General features: G+C 32.2%; 2 protein-coding genes across 2 annotated transcripts; both read left to right on the forward strand.

The window, feature by feature from the left end:
* The first annotated feature begins 301 nt into the window (after positions 1-301).
* On the forward strand, positions 302-3,836 carry LOC127098165 (ureidoglycolate hydrolase). Its single transcript, XM_051036674.1, has 12 exons — positions 302-583; positions 662-747; positions 1,130-1,204; positions 1,397-1,525; positions 1,799-1,885; positions 1,971-2,173; positions 2,256-2,358; positions 2,577-2,668; positions 2,746-2,808; positions 2,988-3,228; positions 3,312-3,352; positions 3,630-3,836. Exons 1-12 carry the CDS (start codon positions 317-319, stop codon positions 3,725-3,727), a joined length of 1,485 nt encoding a protein of 494 aa, XP_050892631.1. The 5' UTR covers positions 302-316; the 3' UTR covers positions 3,728-3,836.
* An 830-nt stretch (positions 3,837-4,666) lies between these two features.
* LOC127098166 (protein WVD2-like 3) lies at positions 4,667-7,871 on the forward strand. Its single transcript, XM_051036676.1, has 7 exons — positions 4,667-4,833; positions 5,490-6,066; positions 6,194-6,282; positions 6,398-6,491; positions 6,612-6,683; positions 6,807-6,917; positions 7,359-7,871. Exons 2-7 carry the CDS (start codon positions 5,494-5,496, stop codon positions 7,638-7,640), a joined length of 1,221 nt encoding a protein of 406 aa, XP_050892633.1. The 5' UTR covers positions 4,667-4,833; positions 5,490-5,493; the 3' UTR covers positions 7,641-7,871.
* Positions 7,872-16,200: the final 8,329 nt, after the last annotated feature.

A 16,200-nucleotide genomic window follows, 5' to 3' on the forward strand; every position in this document is an offset into this window, starting at 1 on the left:
AGTCTTCCGGTACGTTTTTTTTTAATTTTTTTTTTTTTTAATTTTTTTTTTTACAGAAATGGAAAATATACCCTATTTATATGAGGGTATTTTGGTCAAAAAAAATTTAATGTAGGGGTATGGGTACAATTGTAGGGGTATAGGGTAAAATTTTCTAAGAGTTCTGACGCGATTTAATTTCTAATACCGTCCGAAAATGCATATCCAAAATAAATTTGAAGATGTATCTCCGAAATATGTTAACCTTAAGTTAGAATTCTGGATACTTAGAGTTATTTTTGCATCTCTAAAAATAAATGATATTTTTATATTTACTATGGAGAACACGTGCGCGTGCAAAGGCATCTTATATCTCAATGCACTATGGATGACTAGGGAGTGTGTGATGAATTTGAGCAACACACTCAGAATGGTTCATCACTATGTCATTCTACTCTTCTGCTTATGCACCTCAATTTCAGCCCATCAACATGAACACGACCCTTCAATCATCTCAACCATGGAACAATTTTCCGGTTACTCAATTCACGAACCCACTTCCATCTCTTCACTATCTGTTGACGCTCAGGGTTTGCAGAACCAGGTGCTCAATCATCCATATATTCCTTTTGCGGCTTCTGATGCTCAATTTTTGACATTTTGAACTCTACCTTGTTCTTAGATTGATCAACTTTCAGGATTTTCTGACGCACCTGCTCCAGCAGTAACCAGGGTTTTGTATACTCACAAGGATGTTTTAGCTCGAAGGTTAAAGTTTCAAATTTTAGATATTTTATACTATGTTAACTTGAATTAGTAGCAAAGTGATTAATGTGTATTGCTATAAATTTAGGTATTACCAAATATTGTCTAGGTATTTGAATAGACCAAAAAAGATGATTAGTTTGTATTGCTATAAATTTAGGTATGATAATAATTCTTTGCAAAACAACATAGTTGATGTTGTACTACATTGATTCAAAGGTTAAATTAGTGGTGCAAAAAGGATGTGTAAGTTTTTTTTCTTCTAATTTTTGTATATATGAATGACATTAAGTCTAAATAAAGTAGTCGACGAGCTTGACTATATTTCTCTCTAGAATGTGAGATATTCGCCTTTATAAACTTTAATATTGTCTTCAATCCGTAGGTATGTAAAAAACCTCATGGGAATTGCTGGTCTATCTGTGAGAGAGGATGCTGTTGGTAACATATTTGGTCGTTGGTGAGTGTTTGTTCTTCTAATGTTTGTTCTCGAAAGCTTTCTGTATTTAATAACCATTCCATAAGCTTCTAATTATCTCTCACTGATAGCTAAATATGATCAACTCATCGTTGACTGGGTCTTCCGATTCATATTAACTTCGTAATCTATTGCTGGCTAATAGATGTCTATACCTGTGCTTATTTTATGTAGGGATGGCAGTGAACCCGAGCTTGCTGCAGTTGCAACAGGTTCTCACATCGATGCCATACCTTATTCGGGAAAATACGACGGAGTTGTTGGTGTTTTAGGTGCTATTGAAGCCATCAATGTCCTGAAAAGGTTTTTTGTTTCTTATTATGGCCGATACAGGGCTTAATTGAATGTGCAGAATATGATATTGATAGTTGTCATTAATTGGTTTCTTCTGATTATTAGTAAGCAAGGCTGGAAGTTTTGGCGTCTTGAAATTTACTACGGCCTTTCACTGTTCTGTATTAGTCTGTGTAAATGATTTTCAAAAGATGAATTTGTCATATATAGTGTGTTTGGAAAGCCACGTTTTCACGGTAACTGCGTACGATTGACAATTTCTACAATTCTCTGCTTTTACAGGTCTGGCTTCAAACCTAGAAGACCATTGGAAGTCATATTATTCACATCAGAAGAACCCACACGCTTTGGAATAAGTTGCTTAGGAAGGTCAGAAACAGCCGCTGTTACTTTGATCGACTAATTTAGACACCATACTCTACTCTAAGTTTCAACATTTGTTACTTTTGTGCAGCCGCTTATTGTCTGGGAGCGAGAATCTTGCAAATACTCTAAAGACAATAACTGATAGTCAGAACATATCCTTCTTAGATGCTGCACGGTCTGCTGGATACGCAAAAGATGAAAATGATTTATCGAGTGTGTTTTTAAAAAAAGGAACATATTCTGCTTTTGTAGAACTGCACATAGAACAAGGGCCTATTCTGGAGGATGAAGGTACATATCTCTGGGCTAACATAATCTTTGTGTTGGCCAAAACTTTAAATGATCGTATAATGTCATTTGTTTCTTGATCCAGGCATATCTATCGGCATAGTCACTGCCATTGCAGCTCCAGCAAGTCTAAGGGTTGAATTTGAAGGCAATGGTGGCCATGCAGGTGCCGTCCTTATGCCTAACAGGTGGCTGCTTGCTATCTTAAAATATATATTTTTCATTTTCTTCCATATATTGCATCCTTCTTCTTCTCGATAGTTGCAGTAACTTGAATTGAAGTAGTGCGCTATTGCTTGATTGTGTTATATTTTCCAGTTCTTTTCATTGATCCCTTTTGAAGTTGAAATTTCCTAATTCACGACCTCTAATGTTCCAATTATAATTTTTAAATCACGGGGATCAGAAATGATGCTGGTCTTGCAGCCGCCGAATTAGCCCTGGCTGTTGAGAAACATGTCTTGGAATCTGGATCTATTGATACTGTTGGCACTGTTGGTAAGTTATTATTGTAGCACCTCAATTTGATTAAACAAAAGCGCACCTTCATTTAAAACAACCTCTTATTTTACAAGGTATCCTTGAACTGCATCCTGGAGCAATCAATAGTATCCCTAGCAAATCGCACATAGAAATTGGTATGTATTTACAAGAAACCTGAGTCGTACCTGGTATTCATACAAGAGTTGTTTATTCGTTTATTTTATTTCAGAGAATTGCTTAGATTTTTCCCCTTGCCTCTGGATGATTCCAGTTACTAGTATACTATAGTTGGTAACATAAATATTTACAATGCAGTTGTTTTGTGCTTTTGCAGATACTAGGGACATCGATGAGGAAAGAAGAAACCAAGTTATTGACAAAATCCATGAAACAGCAATTAGAATAACCAAAACACGAGGTGTCAAGCTCTCCGGGTTTCATGTCATCAATCAGGATCCACCGGCTCCATCTGATGAAGCAGTCATCAATGCAATGGAAACTGCAACAAAAGAGCTAAACTTGACGAGCAAGTTAATGATTAGTCGAGCCTATCACGACTCTTTGTTCATGGCCAGGTATTTGCAAGAAGACAGGTTCAAACGGGTTTAATTGTGCTTATATAAACTATCTGTTGCTCATGTATGTTATGTAATTGCAGGGTGTCTCCAATGGGCATGATCTTCATTCCATGCTACAAAGGTATTTACTGTTCTTCTTTTTGTGCTTTATGCATCAATCTGATACCACTTATCCAATTGTTTTTTCAATCAACAATCAAGCTGAACCTTGTAGTGTCCTACACCTACACAAAAACCACACACGTTATTACGTTTAATTACTTCTATTTTCTTAAATTATTACGGGTGTCGACCTATCAGTCTCGTGTCTGAATAGATGCAACTCAATCTATTATTTTTGCTAACATCTTTATAAAGGAAATACTTAATCAATATTCTCGTTGTTGTCGCTTTTGCAGGATACAGCCATAAGCCTGAAGAATTTTCCAGTATTGAAGACATGTCAAATGGTGTAAAAGTATTGGCTTTCACCTTAGCCAAATTGTCCCTTCAGTAACATAATATCTTATGTAGTAATGACTTATGTTGATTCTCATTGCAAGACAAGGACATGTAATTTATTTCTGTTACACCTCAGCAATTAAATAAATTTCAAAATTTAGATATACCCCTACCAGAATAGTGTTACTATATCCTTGTAGTTGGACCATTCTTGAATGGAGGGAAAAGACATGTTACCTTTGTCAATTATCCACAAGTTGCATTCAAAAACTTAGCTACTATGATTAAAATAGCCTTTAATATTGAAGTTAAAAGCCACAGTATAAGTTATGAAATGGTAAATATTGATTATAGAAAAAAATGGTAAGAGGGTGTTGGGCATTTATCAAGGGGTTATGCAAGAGCAGTCAAGTATATTATAGAGTCTAAGCAATGCTTTAGATGAAGTGTCTTTTCTTCTAATCGCTTTTATACAAAGATATGGACATCATGTTTTGTGGTCATCCTTACAAGTGAAAAAAAAAAGAAGCTAAAACTATCATCGTATGAAAGGTTTGAGTTTTTTTAATTAGTTATATTAGTGAGGTAATTAAGTGTGCTTAGCTGGATAATAATACAACTTATGTGTGGATATATTATAATATGATGACAACCGACACTATATTAATTTGTACTTTACGTCCAGAATGAAATCAATAATATACATATTTTTACTATTATTTTGAACTTAAATATACATTGAAAAAAATTAAATTTTCTTGGAAGTTTTTAGCAGGAACATGTTTGAAAAAGATTGATTCCCAAAAGCTTATAACTGGTGGCTCTAAACAAAGCATTTGATAAAGTATTTTCTTTTCAAATAGATGTAGAGGGAAACAAAAGCAACACCCAAAACATGCAATTAAAATAAAAAAAGTAAAAATGTATTAATAGAAAAAAAAAATAATGAATCTTTGACAGTAGAATTTGGCAGAAATTCAAATTCAAAAATTGGAAAGGTGGAACTTAACACCGTGAAGAAACGGCGTGAGACCGACTAAACACATATAAATAAAACCACAACATCAAAACAAAACAAAAACTCCAAAATTTACGAACTCATAATAACTCAAACAAACACAGTCACTTCCATTATTTCTCTCCAGATCCCAAACTCCAAATGTAAGTCATTCTCATCTCCCCTTTGCGTTTTCATCCACTTTCTTTCTGAGATCTGTTCTAATCCCTGTTTGTTTCTCTCTCCTTACGATGTTGTTCAATTGTTACTATGGATCCAGTTTTGGGATAATGATAATAATGTGTACATTTTGAATTTTACAATTCACAATCTTTCGTTTGTGTCTGTGTTTCTTTAAACCAACCACTTCGTTTGTCTAGCATAGGATGCTTTGTTGGATAACCATATAGTTATTGAGTTGTTAATTTTGAATTATTAGAGTTTTAATCATTGATTCAAGATGCTTGCCAACCAATTTCATTACTTTCCTTTTATGTGTTTTTGTTTTACTTTACTTTGGTAGATAATATTTATTTATATGCTAACAACTTCAATGCTTTTGGAATTTGTCCTGTTTGTTACTTAGTTTTTTTTAAATTAATCTTTGGTCCCATAGTTCAACTTTTTTTTTGTTGAAAACAATTATTATGATTTCTAGAGAATATTCTCATACTTTTCTAGGGTTTATTAAAATAGTTAACTTTGTAGCATGTTTGGTGCAAGAGTATTTATATACATGTTAGTATAGATATGTTCCAAGAGATTGTACATTCTGATAACAATTCAACTACTTTTGTTCTGACACTTTGATGTTCCATAGTGCAATGGGAATAGAAGATTCAGATATTTGTGTCATCAAGGAGCCAGATCTTGTCGTAGTCTACTCCGATGGAATTTCGCATGATTCCGTTCATGAAACCGGAACTGATAATAATCATGATATTGCAGAGACTTATGAGCATATCAATGAGACTACGGAACATCATAGTTCAGGGGAGAGCGCAAAGGAATATGAGGTGAAGGAATGTACAACGGAGGTTTCTGTTAAGGCGGCGTCTGATGTTCCTAACATTAGAAAAAGTGACGAGAAGTTAGCCTCGGATTTTGAGGGCGTTCTCAATGGGAAAAACTCGAAACCGTATAAGACAAGGGGTGGTGACAAGCCGTGGGATACTGTGAAGCATGGTGCAAGACCTTCTGTTGGGGGTATTCGCAGTAAGTGTAATGGAAGTGTTCAAATCAAACCTACCGTTCCGCAACCATTTTCCCTAGCAACTGAGAGGCGTGCTACAATTGTAACACGTCCTACTTTTGAAGAAGATAACAAGGGCGGCAACGGAGTAAAATCTGTAAATAAAAAGAAAGTGCTCACTTCCAATATGCTCAAACAGAATCAGGTATATACTGATGTTGAATCTGCTTCCTCCATTGTCGAATAGGTTGATGAGTTATTTATGGTTAATTTGTTACTTTGCACTCAGAGTTAATCTTGAAACATTTATTTTGACTGTTTATGTCTTGCAGTTGAAGCCTCCTTCAGTCACAAGAAAACCGTTGAAACCTGATAACAAGAAGCATTCTGATGAGGACGATTCTTGTTCAGTTGCATCTATGTATCCTTTTAAAACTTTTTGTTGAAGGGTGTTAAAATCTTATCGCATGTTTTTCGTGTTCTTGCAATGATTCTTTCATTTTATGAAATTGATATTGCTCCTTGACCATGTAAAGAACTGCTGCTTCTGTGCAATCATACAAGTCCAGGGCAACTGTTGCTTCTGCTCCAAGCTTTCGGTCGACTGAGCGTGCACAAAGAAGGAAGGAGGTAAAACTTGTGGATTAATTAGAGCCTCTTTACTTAAGACGCTTTCTGTACCCAATTCCACTGATAAAACAAACATGAATTTTTTTAAAAATGCATGGTCCCTTATTGTGTGTGCCATAGTTTTATTCAAAATTAGAGGAAAAGCAACAAGCAATGGAAGCGGAGAAGAATCAAAGTGAAGCAAGGAGCAAGGTACAAAAGACTTTCTTAATCATCTCCAAAACCGTGAATTACATTGCCATTTTGTTACTTCTTTTCTGCATATAAATATAAACTTATATTAGTTTTGTCAACCAAAATTCTTCAACATTTAAGGAAGAGAAAGAGGAAGCCATCAAACAGCTGAGGAGGAGTTTAAAGTTTAAAGCCAGCCCTATGCCAAGTTTTTACCATGAGGGGCCTCCACCTAAGGTTGAACTGAAGAAGGTATGTAATGTTCTTGTACTTATGCTTAGGATCTGTTTAGATAACAACTTAATTAAGCGCTTATCGTATAAATGCTTATGCAAAAGCTATTTTTATGCCAAAGGATAAAATGAATTCAAACTGTTTATATATAATAAGCTATAAGCCGTTTTTTATAAGCTATCATGGGAAGTTAAGGAAATAAGCTGAAAATAAGTTATAAACATTTGTTTTCATAAATTCTCCCAAACAATCTCACAAGTGCTTATGTCAATAAACACACCCAAATAAGCCTTTATAACAGTATCATGTACTAGGTTCAATCTTTGCAGCAAAGACAATGTTGTAGTTCATGTTAATCTCTCAACAAATGTAATCAACAGTCACATAAAAACAACACATAATCATCATATTATATATGCATAAACATGTTCATGACAAAAGTTAACATGTATGGACCAGCTACCACCGACACGTGCAAAATCTCCAAAGCTGGGCCGGCGAAAGAGCAACAGTGGTGCAAGTAATTCATTTGAAGGGGTCAAGGAGAAAGGCGCTGTTGCTCAGAGAAAACATCGCATGTCGAATGCTAACAACGGTAACTTGAGTAATGTGAACAATGACAGTGGCATGGCTGGTCTCGAAAACAAGATCGAGCATACCAAACTGATAGAAGAAGTTAATACGATCAAAGTGACTGGACAGGGAGATATGGAGATCAGCAGCGAGTCAAGTTTTCAATAAGATTAGAGTTTTTTCACTTCTAATTGAAGTGTTTTTGGGGAATGGAGTATTGTTTCTTGCAACTTTCTGAAGGGTGTTGTTGACTTTATTTCGTTTAACTTATAAGCACTTGTTTCTGTGTGCAGTGTTTGATATGTGAAAATGTTTATTTGTAATTTATCTCAACTTATTTGTAAAAATGAAAATCCTATTCTCATAGGGAGCTATTTAAGCATTGTCTGTCTAAATGAACTTCAGGGTCACACTGTTTGAAGTTATTGGAAATTGATGTTGTTCCCTGAACAGCAATAATCCAACAAAGGTTCATCATCCTAACCAGATATAAAAACCTAACTACACACAGGAAGGAAAAAGCATTTTAACACAATAAGAAACAAGAAATGATGATAAGAGAAAAACTAGGTTCTCTACATTCATTTTTTTTTGGTTAGCCCCATACGCTGCACTATCGTTCAAGGTGTTTTTGGTCTTTTCTAATCATAAATTTTGTTGATTCACCTTGCAATTTGAGTTAGAGATAAAAATTCAAGAGACTTAAATATAGAAGTGTATGATGTTTGATTCAAATCTTGCCTACGTAAGTTTTGTCATGAATAGTCGGTTTTAAACTTGGGTAAAATTGTGTTGGGCAATCGACAACCAACGTAAAATTATGTCAAATCTCTATCTATGATATAAATCAACTACAAAATAATGTGAATATTAGGTAGTGTATATAGGGGCGTTCAAAACCGAATCAATCCAATAGAAAATTATAAACCGAACCAAAACAAACCAAAAATTACATTTAATTCGGATGTGTTTGGGCAATATTTTAACAAAACCGTGCGGTTCAGTTTGGTTTGCGGTTTGTATTTTGTAAATCAAACCAAACTGAATAAAACCAAATTATATTACAACCCAAATTTCACTTAATTCACATTCAACCTAAACCTAAATCTATCATGCCTTAGCCTCACGATTACAAATGATTTTCTCTTACTCACACTTAGGATTTTATTTTTTATTTTCTCAAATCTCTCATAACTGTATCACGCCTTCTTCAGCAGATACATATTGTCTCTTCTTCTCTAATCTCTACTATCTTATATTCTTTCTTTTTCACTTTCTCATTTTCATGCTAATGTTCTTTTTTTCAATTTCGTTTTTATCGCATATCCTCTTCTCTAATCTCTCATCTCTTATGTTCTTTCTTTTTCATCTTCGCTAATCTCTAATCTCCTATATATTTTTCTTTCATTATAAGTTTTTGATATTGTTTTATACTATTGTTTAATGTTTATTATTCCTTTTTTGTATAATCTGATTTTTGTATATTAAATGGAAAGTTGTCCAAAAATGATGAGTTTTTTTGTTATTTGATAATGTATGAATGATTAAATACAAAGTTATGTTGTCATTTATATGTGTATGTATGACTCAATAAAAGTTTTAGAAAAAATCGAACCAAACCAAACCGCATTGGTTTGATTTGGTTTTATTTTTAAAAGGCAACCGAACCAAACCAAATCACAATTTTTTTCTCTTGCGGTTCAGATGACTTTTAGAGTCAAAATCGTTCAAATCGCACTATGAACATCCCAAGGTGTACATGAGTTGGATTGAATCGTGGTTGACCTAATTCGAGACCAAATCAATTCTAACTTCAATGAGTTGAGTTCATCATCCAACCCACAATTTCACGGTCAAATCAAACCAAACCAACCCGCTCATTTGTGGATTGTGTTGACTTGAGTTCGGAGGTTGTTTCAAATAATTTTTTTTTTGATATATAAAAAAATTGTAACAAAATTCAATATAATTACACTCATTTCTAACACTCAAATTGAATGAAATATATCATGTAATGTCTAATAAAATTTACCTACATGACATAACACTTGATAATAGTAGAAAAATCTACAAAACTTGTCATTTCTATAAAACACGTAAGTTGGAAATTGTACAAAATAAAATAAGAAACAACACTTAACCTTAGAATTTTGTAAACTCATTGTTCTAGTAGTAGTATTGTTGGTAAATAAAATTTTTTGACAAAATTATAGTTAGTTGTGCGATATTAATTTTATATTTTCATTTAAAATAATAATAATAAAAGAAATAACTAATGACATATCAACAAGTCCACAGGTTGAACAACTCAAATTATATAGGTTGTTGCGGGTTGGGTTGGGTACATCCGTAAATGAACAGGTTCAGATAATTTATGAGTTGGTTCAGTTTGGGTAAACGGGTTCGTTGGTTGATCATCACCCATGAACACTCCTTGTCATTCTCTGTAAGTATTATACTGTATAACTCGAGTACATTATCAAAAGAGTAAGGGTTGCTACATCGCCGTTTGTATGCAGTGAAAAATAAGTAAGGGTTCTCACGTTTTTCGTGAAGAGTGTGAGTAAAAAAGTTAGTTCATGAGAGTATAATTTATTTTGGATCATGGAATATAGACACGCTTACTAGAAAATCTATAAAAAATAGTGTACAATATGGTTAGGAGGTAAATTAATTTCACGTGCCTACAAGAAATTAAGTGGAAAGGTAGGCAAAATTATTATACAACTTAGTATCTACGTTTTGGTACATCATAAAAGTTAGATCGAGAAATGAGGCGGTAATTATTGTGGACAAGGAGTGGAGGAGTGAAGAATTGATATAATGGAACAAGACATCTTTAATGTTAGTGCTTGCGCATCTCATGTTGAGTTAGCAGAAAATCTTAAGGTAAATTTTTTTGGAGGATTTATAAAGTTTAATTCAGAATATACCGTAAGGAGATAAACTTTTTCTAGGAGGGAATCTAAATGAACATGTAATAAGTGTAGCAAGAGATTTTGAGAGCATGCAAGATGGATATGGTCTCGAGGAGGTAAATTTAGAGGGCAAATCCATCTTAGAGTTTTTGTAGGATTTTGATCTTATTATAACTAATACCTTATTTTAAAATAAGAGACGAGCATCTTATAAAATATAAGAATGAGGTGATGTGTTTTCAGATAAATTTATTTCTTATTAGGAAGTCAGATAGGAAGATTTGCTTGAACTATAAAATTATTCAGGGAGAGAGCTTAACTATCCAAAATAGAGTATTAGTTATGAATGTAAGAATAAATAGGAGAGAAAAGAGAAGTAGTCACATGGAAGCACCACATATCAAGTGGAGGCATTTGAAGGATGAAAAACAAGGAAGTTTCCAACACAAGATATTGAAGGGAGGTTTTGGACAACCACAAAGAAGTGTGAATGATATGTGGAATAAGATGGCCAAAGAAATTGGAAAAGTAATTAGTGAGATGTTGGGAGAACCAAGAGGTTGTGAACCTAGGGCTAAAGAATCGTGATGGTGAAATGAAAGTGTTTAAAGTAAAATTAGAGTAAACAAGGATTGTTTTAAAGAATGATCTAGGTGTAAAAATGTTGAAATTTGGAAAAAGTATAAGAAAGCTAAGAATGAGACCGAGAAGGAAGTGCATGAAGCAATACTCTAAATTGTCTACCAATATTTAAGAACCAAAGAAGAAGGAAAATCTATATATAAACTTATTAAGGAAAGAGAATGAAAGACAAGAGATTTGAATTAAGTGAAGTGTTTTAAAGATGAAGAATACAAAGCATTGGTTCAAGAAAAATATATAAAGGATAAGTGGACGACATATTTTTATAATTTATTTAATGAAGGATATGATATCTCATTAGACTCTAGAAAATTCAATATTAAAGAAGAGTATCTGAACTATAATTACTACCGTCAGATTCATAAATAAGAGGTAAAAGTAGTATTACGAAGGATGAGTAAGAGTAAGGCAGTTGGGTTAGACAACATACCTATTGAAGTGTGGAAAATTCTTGGATGTAGCGGTATTGAGTGGCTTACCACACTCTTTAATAAAATTATGAGGTCAAAACAAATGTAAGATGAATGGAGAATAAACACTTTAGTTATAATCTATAAGAACAATGAGATGAACAAAATTGTGCAAATTATAAGGGGCTCAAACTTATGAGTCATACCATAAAATTATGGAAAATAGTGATTGAATGAAGACTAAGAAAAGAGGCTCAAGTCATTAAAAATAAATTTGGTTTCCTGCTTGGGAGGTCGACCATGGAAGCAATCTATCTACTACGACATGTGATGAAGCAATATCGGATGGACCAACAAGCCTTGCACTTAGTTTTTATTGACTTGGAGAAGACATATGATAGAGTTCCTAAAAAGAATTTGTGGAAAGTCCTAGAAAAGAAAGGGTTCAGGATTTCATATATCCGAGCTATCTAAGATATGTATGAAGGGATATAAATTAGTGCACTGACACAGGAAAGAGAGAAATATGATTTCTTCATTACAATATGTTTGTACCAGGGTTCACTCTAAGCCTATATCTTTTTACTTTAATTTCTGAGTGACTCGCGAAACACATACAAGAGATAGCACCGAGATGCATACTTTTTAGATATGATATAGTCCTACTTAAAGAATCGAAGGTGGATTTAAATGAAAGGTTGAAGGCATGCTTTAGAAACACATGGATTTCACATAAGCAGAAGTAAGAAAAAGTATATGGAATCTAAATTCAACAAAAGGAGAAACGTTTCTAACTTAGAGGTGAAAGCTTGAGACCATATCACTACACACGTCGTAAGTTTAAATATCTTGGACCCATAATACAAAATAATAAGAAATAGAAGAGGATATAAACTATCAAATTCAAGATGAGTGACTGAAATGGAGGATATCTTCAGGGTTTTATGTGACACAAATGTATCACTCAAGCATAAGGGAAAAATTTATGAGACGGTCGATGTTATGCGTGACAAAATGTTGAGAGGTTAAGAATCAACACAAAAATAAAGTAAGTGGAACAAAGATGAGGGTGTTGTATTGGATGTATGATAAGACTAGACACAATAGGATTAAAAATGACAATATTAAAGAGAGTGTTGGAGTAACATCTATAGTAGAAAAGATGGTGGAAAATAGATTTAAGTGGTTTGAACATGCAAAAATAAGACTTATAGATTATGTGGTAAGGAGAGTAAATTATATGGAGATAAGTCAAACAACTATAGGTAGAGGAAGACATAGAAAAATTATGAGAGAAGTTATTAAGAAAGGTATCAAAATTAACAATTTAGATATAAAAGTATGATTCTGAATAAGATTTTATTGTATACAATTTAGTGAAAAAAGACTTGATTGTTGTTGTATACATATTGATTCGATTTAAAATGACATTTTATAAAAATTTGATTCAAATCGATTAAATTTAATGTAATTTATTTCAAATTGGTTTTTAGTTATTTAAATTTACATATTATAATTTTTCATTTAATAAAACTTTTAAAAATATATTTTAATCTAAAATATATTAAAATTTAGTATTATGACATGAAAAATAGAAAGTAGTAAAAGAAAAAGATTAATTTAAACTAAGTTGCAATAAAAAATAAAAAATAAAAATTAACTAATAATAGATTAAATTTATACTTTATATTAATATAATTTTTTTTATTAAAATATATGCATGCGGTTTGATTCTCTTTTTAAAATTCAATCTCAAATTCGATCATTCTGGTTTATACAAAATAATATTCAAACACAGTCAATAATATTTAATTTTACGTGATTTTCAAGTTTTGTAAATTCATTTGTAATTTCATTTTAGATTGATTTTTAGATTTGAACATTCCATACTAGAACGAATTTTCAATTATTGATTTGTTTATTTATAATTTATAATGCTATTCCTAATTTAAATATTTAAAATTAAGAAAAAAACATGTATTTAGTTTAAATGTGAACAATAAATCTAGAGGCAGTATTATAGGACTATAAATAAGTTAAATGAGTCAAAATTTCACATCAATTAGATTAAATAATAATTTATTTAATTTGAGATTAAGTTGACACCTGACTCGGATACAAAAAAACTATTTAAACTCAAAAGTAGCTCGTTTAAAATTCACGAAAAACTCAATTCAGTTTGTTAGACTCAACCAATTTGCTTGAATCATATATTGTTAAGATTAATTACTTTTGTTGTGTAAAAAAAAGATTAAATATTTTTTCCAATATTTTTTTAATTTTAATTTATTTTATTAATTAAAATTATTTATATATATATATATATTATATATATATATATATATATATATATATATATATATATATATATATATATATATATATTAGGTGCATATTATTAAGTGATACAACACCATATGCACTGTTCATCTTTGAATCAACACCAAAGAATTATCAAATAACAACTACTTGATTTTGATATGCCGTGCTCAACATTTGTGACTCAAACAACAACTACTTGATTTTGATATTAAACTACAACCTATTCCTATTATGTGCGACAACACTAGTGCTATTAATCTAACCAAAAATTCGGTGTTACACTCTCGCACTAAATATATTGAGATACATCACCACTTCCTACGTGACCATGTTGAAAAATGAGACGTCGTATTTGAGCATGTTGATAGCAAAAATCAACTTGCGGATATCTTTACAAAACCTCTTGCGACTGAATCATTTTTCAACATTCGAAAGGAATTGTGCATACTTGATATCTCAAATTTCGCCTAAATATGAATTTTTTGCATGCATTTTATATAAAATTTCTCTAACTTTCCTTGGAAGTTCAATCACATATGAGTGCATGCTTCATCAATTCATAAGTGAGGTAATATTGTTTTATTTTCCCTCTTTGGAAGTAAGTCTTTTACTTTTGTATGTTGTCTATGTTCCAAATGCTTGATATACTTGATGTACGAACCATACAGGTCGACACATGACCTATACAGGTCGACTCATGCATCAAGCAGGTCGACACATGACTTACATAGGTCGACACATGCATTAAAAATCTTAAAAATTTGCATTCCTTTTTAAATCTTTTGCATTCTTTTTTGCCTCAAACTTGCACACACACATATATATACTTCATGCATGCATCATTTCTAGTAAGGTTCTAGAGAAAACCTACATTAAACCGGGATTTCAAAGTGTTCTCATCATCTTCAACCTCATTCTATGCATACACACAAACAAACTACACATAATCATTCTTTGTTTGGGTGCCATCTAGAATCGGTTGATAACGTCCAATTTAGGTTGTTGAATTGTAAATTGGGTTGAGATCTTTGAGGATTTCAAATAAGAAAACCAATGTGGAGTTTTCCTTAAAGATCAATTAGGGATTTGAAGGTTTTAGACAAAATTATGCAATTTGGATCCGATCGGGTGAAGGATTTGAAGAACAGAATGTTCTTGCAAAAGAGTAGCGTGGAATGATGGATCATATTGATAAATCTTAGGTTACAACAATTCACAATTTGGATTCGATCGAGTGAAGAGTTTGAAGAAAATAAGGTTCTTGCAAAGGAGTAGTGTGACACGGTGAATCAAATTAGCTTTGTTGAGTTACTTGATCAAGCTCAGATCAAGGGAAGAGAAAGTGTCAAAATCAACATCAAACTTTGGGTTGTAAGGTTGGATTGCTACATTTATCTTGTATTATGCTTTTGCAAAGTAAGGTTAATTTCATTATCTCAATTTGAGTTCAAATTGAGGACATACGTACCCATAACGAGGTCAATTGAGGAACTGCATAAACAAATCCTTGTGTACTCTCTCTCTCTCTCTCTCTCTCTCTCTCTTTTATTTTTCACTTGTAAATTATTGAATTCATCGATTGTGTAATCAATACGTATGGATAAATTTTTGATAAACCTTTTGAAAGTGGTTTTGTTGAGTAGATCACAATCAATTAGATTATGGTTGGATTTGAAGATCAACAAAACCATACATATTTCCAAACGAAATCGATTGTACACAAGATGTTCGATAATTTGTCTCAACAGTCTCTACTTATAGTATTGTATTAGATTGGTTGTGATTAATTTGTGGTCATTATCATCGCTTTGATTCAATATACGCATATCCGAGTTTTTCAATAGCGGTTCGGTTATATGATTTGATCCAGGTCACTTCAGCTACGTCATAACGTTTTTAAAACAATTTTTGTTCAAGTTTTATAACTAACAATCTATTCACCCCCTCTAGATCGTTCCCTATCATCTAACAATTTCAATATATGAGATGTACTTACATGATTATGTTATACATATTTCTTTATCGAACAAACTTAGTTATGTGTTTCTAAATTCTTTTTAAAAACTGTGATAATGTTTTTTAAAGGTGTGATAATGTTTTTTTATACAAAAATTGGTGATATAATGTTATTAATCCAAAAATAGGTATGTACAATACCATATATTTGCATACATTTTTCTGAACAGTTAACAATCGTGCAAAATAGCAGATATTACACTATACTATCTATAAATAGTTATATAATTGTCCGAAATGTACTTCATATAAAAAACCTCAAACTCAACACAGATTAGTATTCAACTTTAACATTGATCAACTGGCGCCAAGTCATGCTAGATTAAGCATATTATTGAGAATTTCTATATTATAAAAGCATCAAAATCAACTATCATATGCACAAAACTTCATCACCATAACAAATAAAACATCTCTACC

Source organism: Lathyrus oleraceus, chromosome 6 (assembly GCF_024323335.1).
Source record: "Lathyrus oleraceus cultivar Zhongwan6 chromosome 6, CAAS_Psat_ZW6_1.0, whole genome shotgun sequence".
NCBI classification, from domain to species: Eukaryota; Viridiplantae; Streptophyta; class Magnoliopsida; order Fabales; family Fabaceae; genus Lathyrus; species Lathyrus oleraceus.

Bases quoted from the DNA above. Each gene is read 5' to 3' on its own strand.
- LOC127098166 (XM_051036676.1), top strand. From the start codon at position 5,494: ATGGGAATAGAAGATTCAGATATTTGTGTCATCAAGGAGCCAGATCTT. The intron at 6,492-6,611 runs GTAAAACTTGTG...TGTGTGCCATAG, and splicing joins GTGCACAAAGAAGGAAGGAG to TTTTATTCAAAATTAGAGGA. The intron at 6,684-6,806 runs GTACAAAAGACT...TCAACATTTAAG, and splicing joins AAAGTGAAGCAAGGAGCAAG to GAAGAGAAAGAGGAAGCCAT.
- LOC127098165 (XM_051036674.1), top strand. From the start codon at position 317: ATGGAGAACACGTGCGCGTGCAAAGGCATCTTATATCTCAATGCACTA. The intron at 1,886-1,970 runs GTCAGAAACAGC...ACTTTTGTGCAG, and splicing joins GGAATAAGTTGCTTAGGAAG to CCGCTTATTGTCTGGGAGCG. The intron at 2,809-2,987 runs GTATGTATTTAC...GTGCTTTTGCAG, and splicing joins CAAATCGCACATAGAAATTG to ATACTAGGGACATCGATGAG.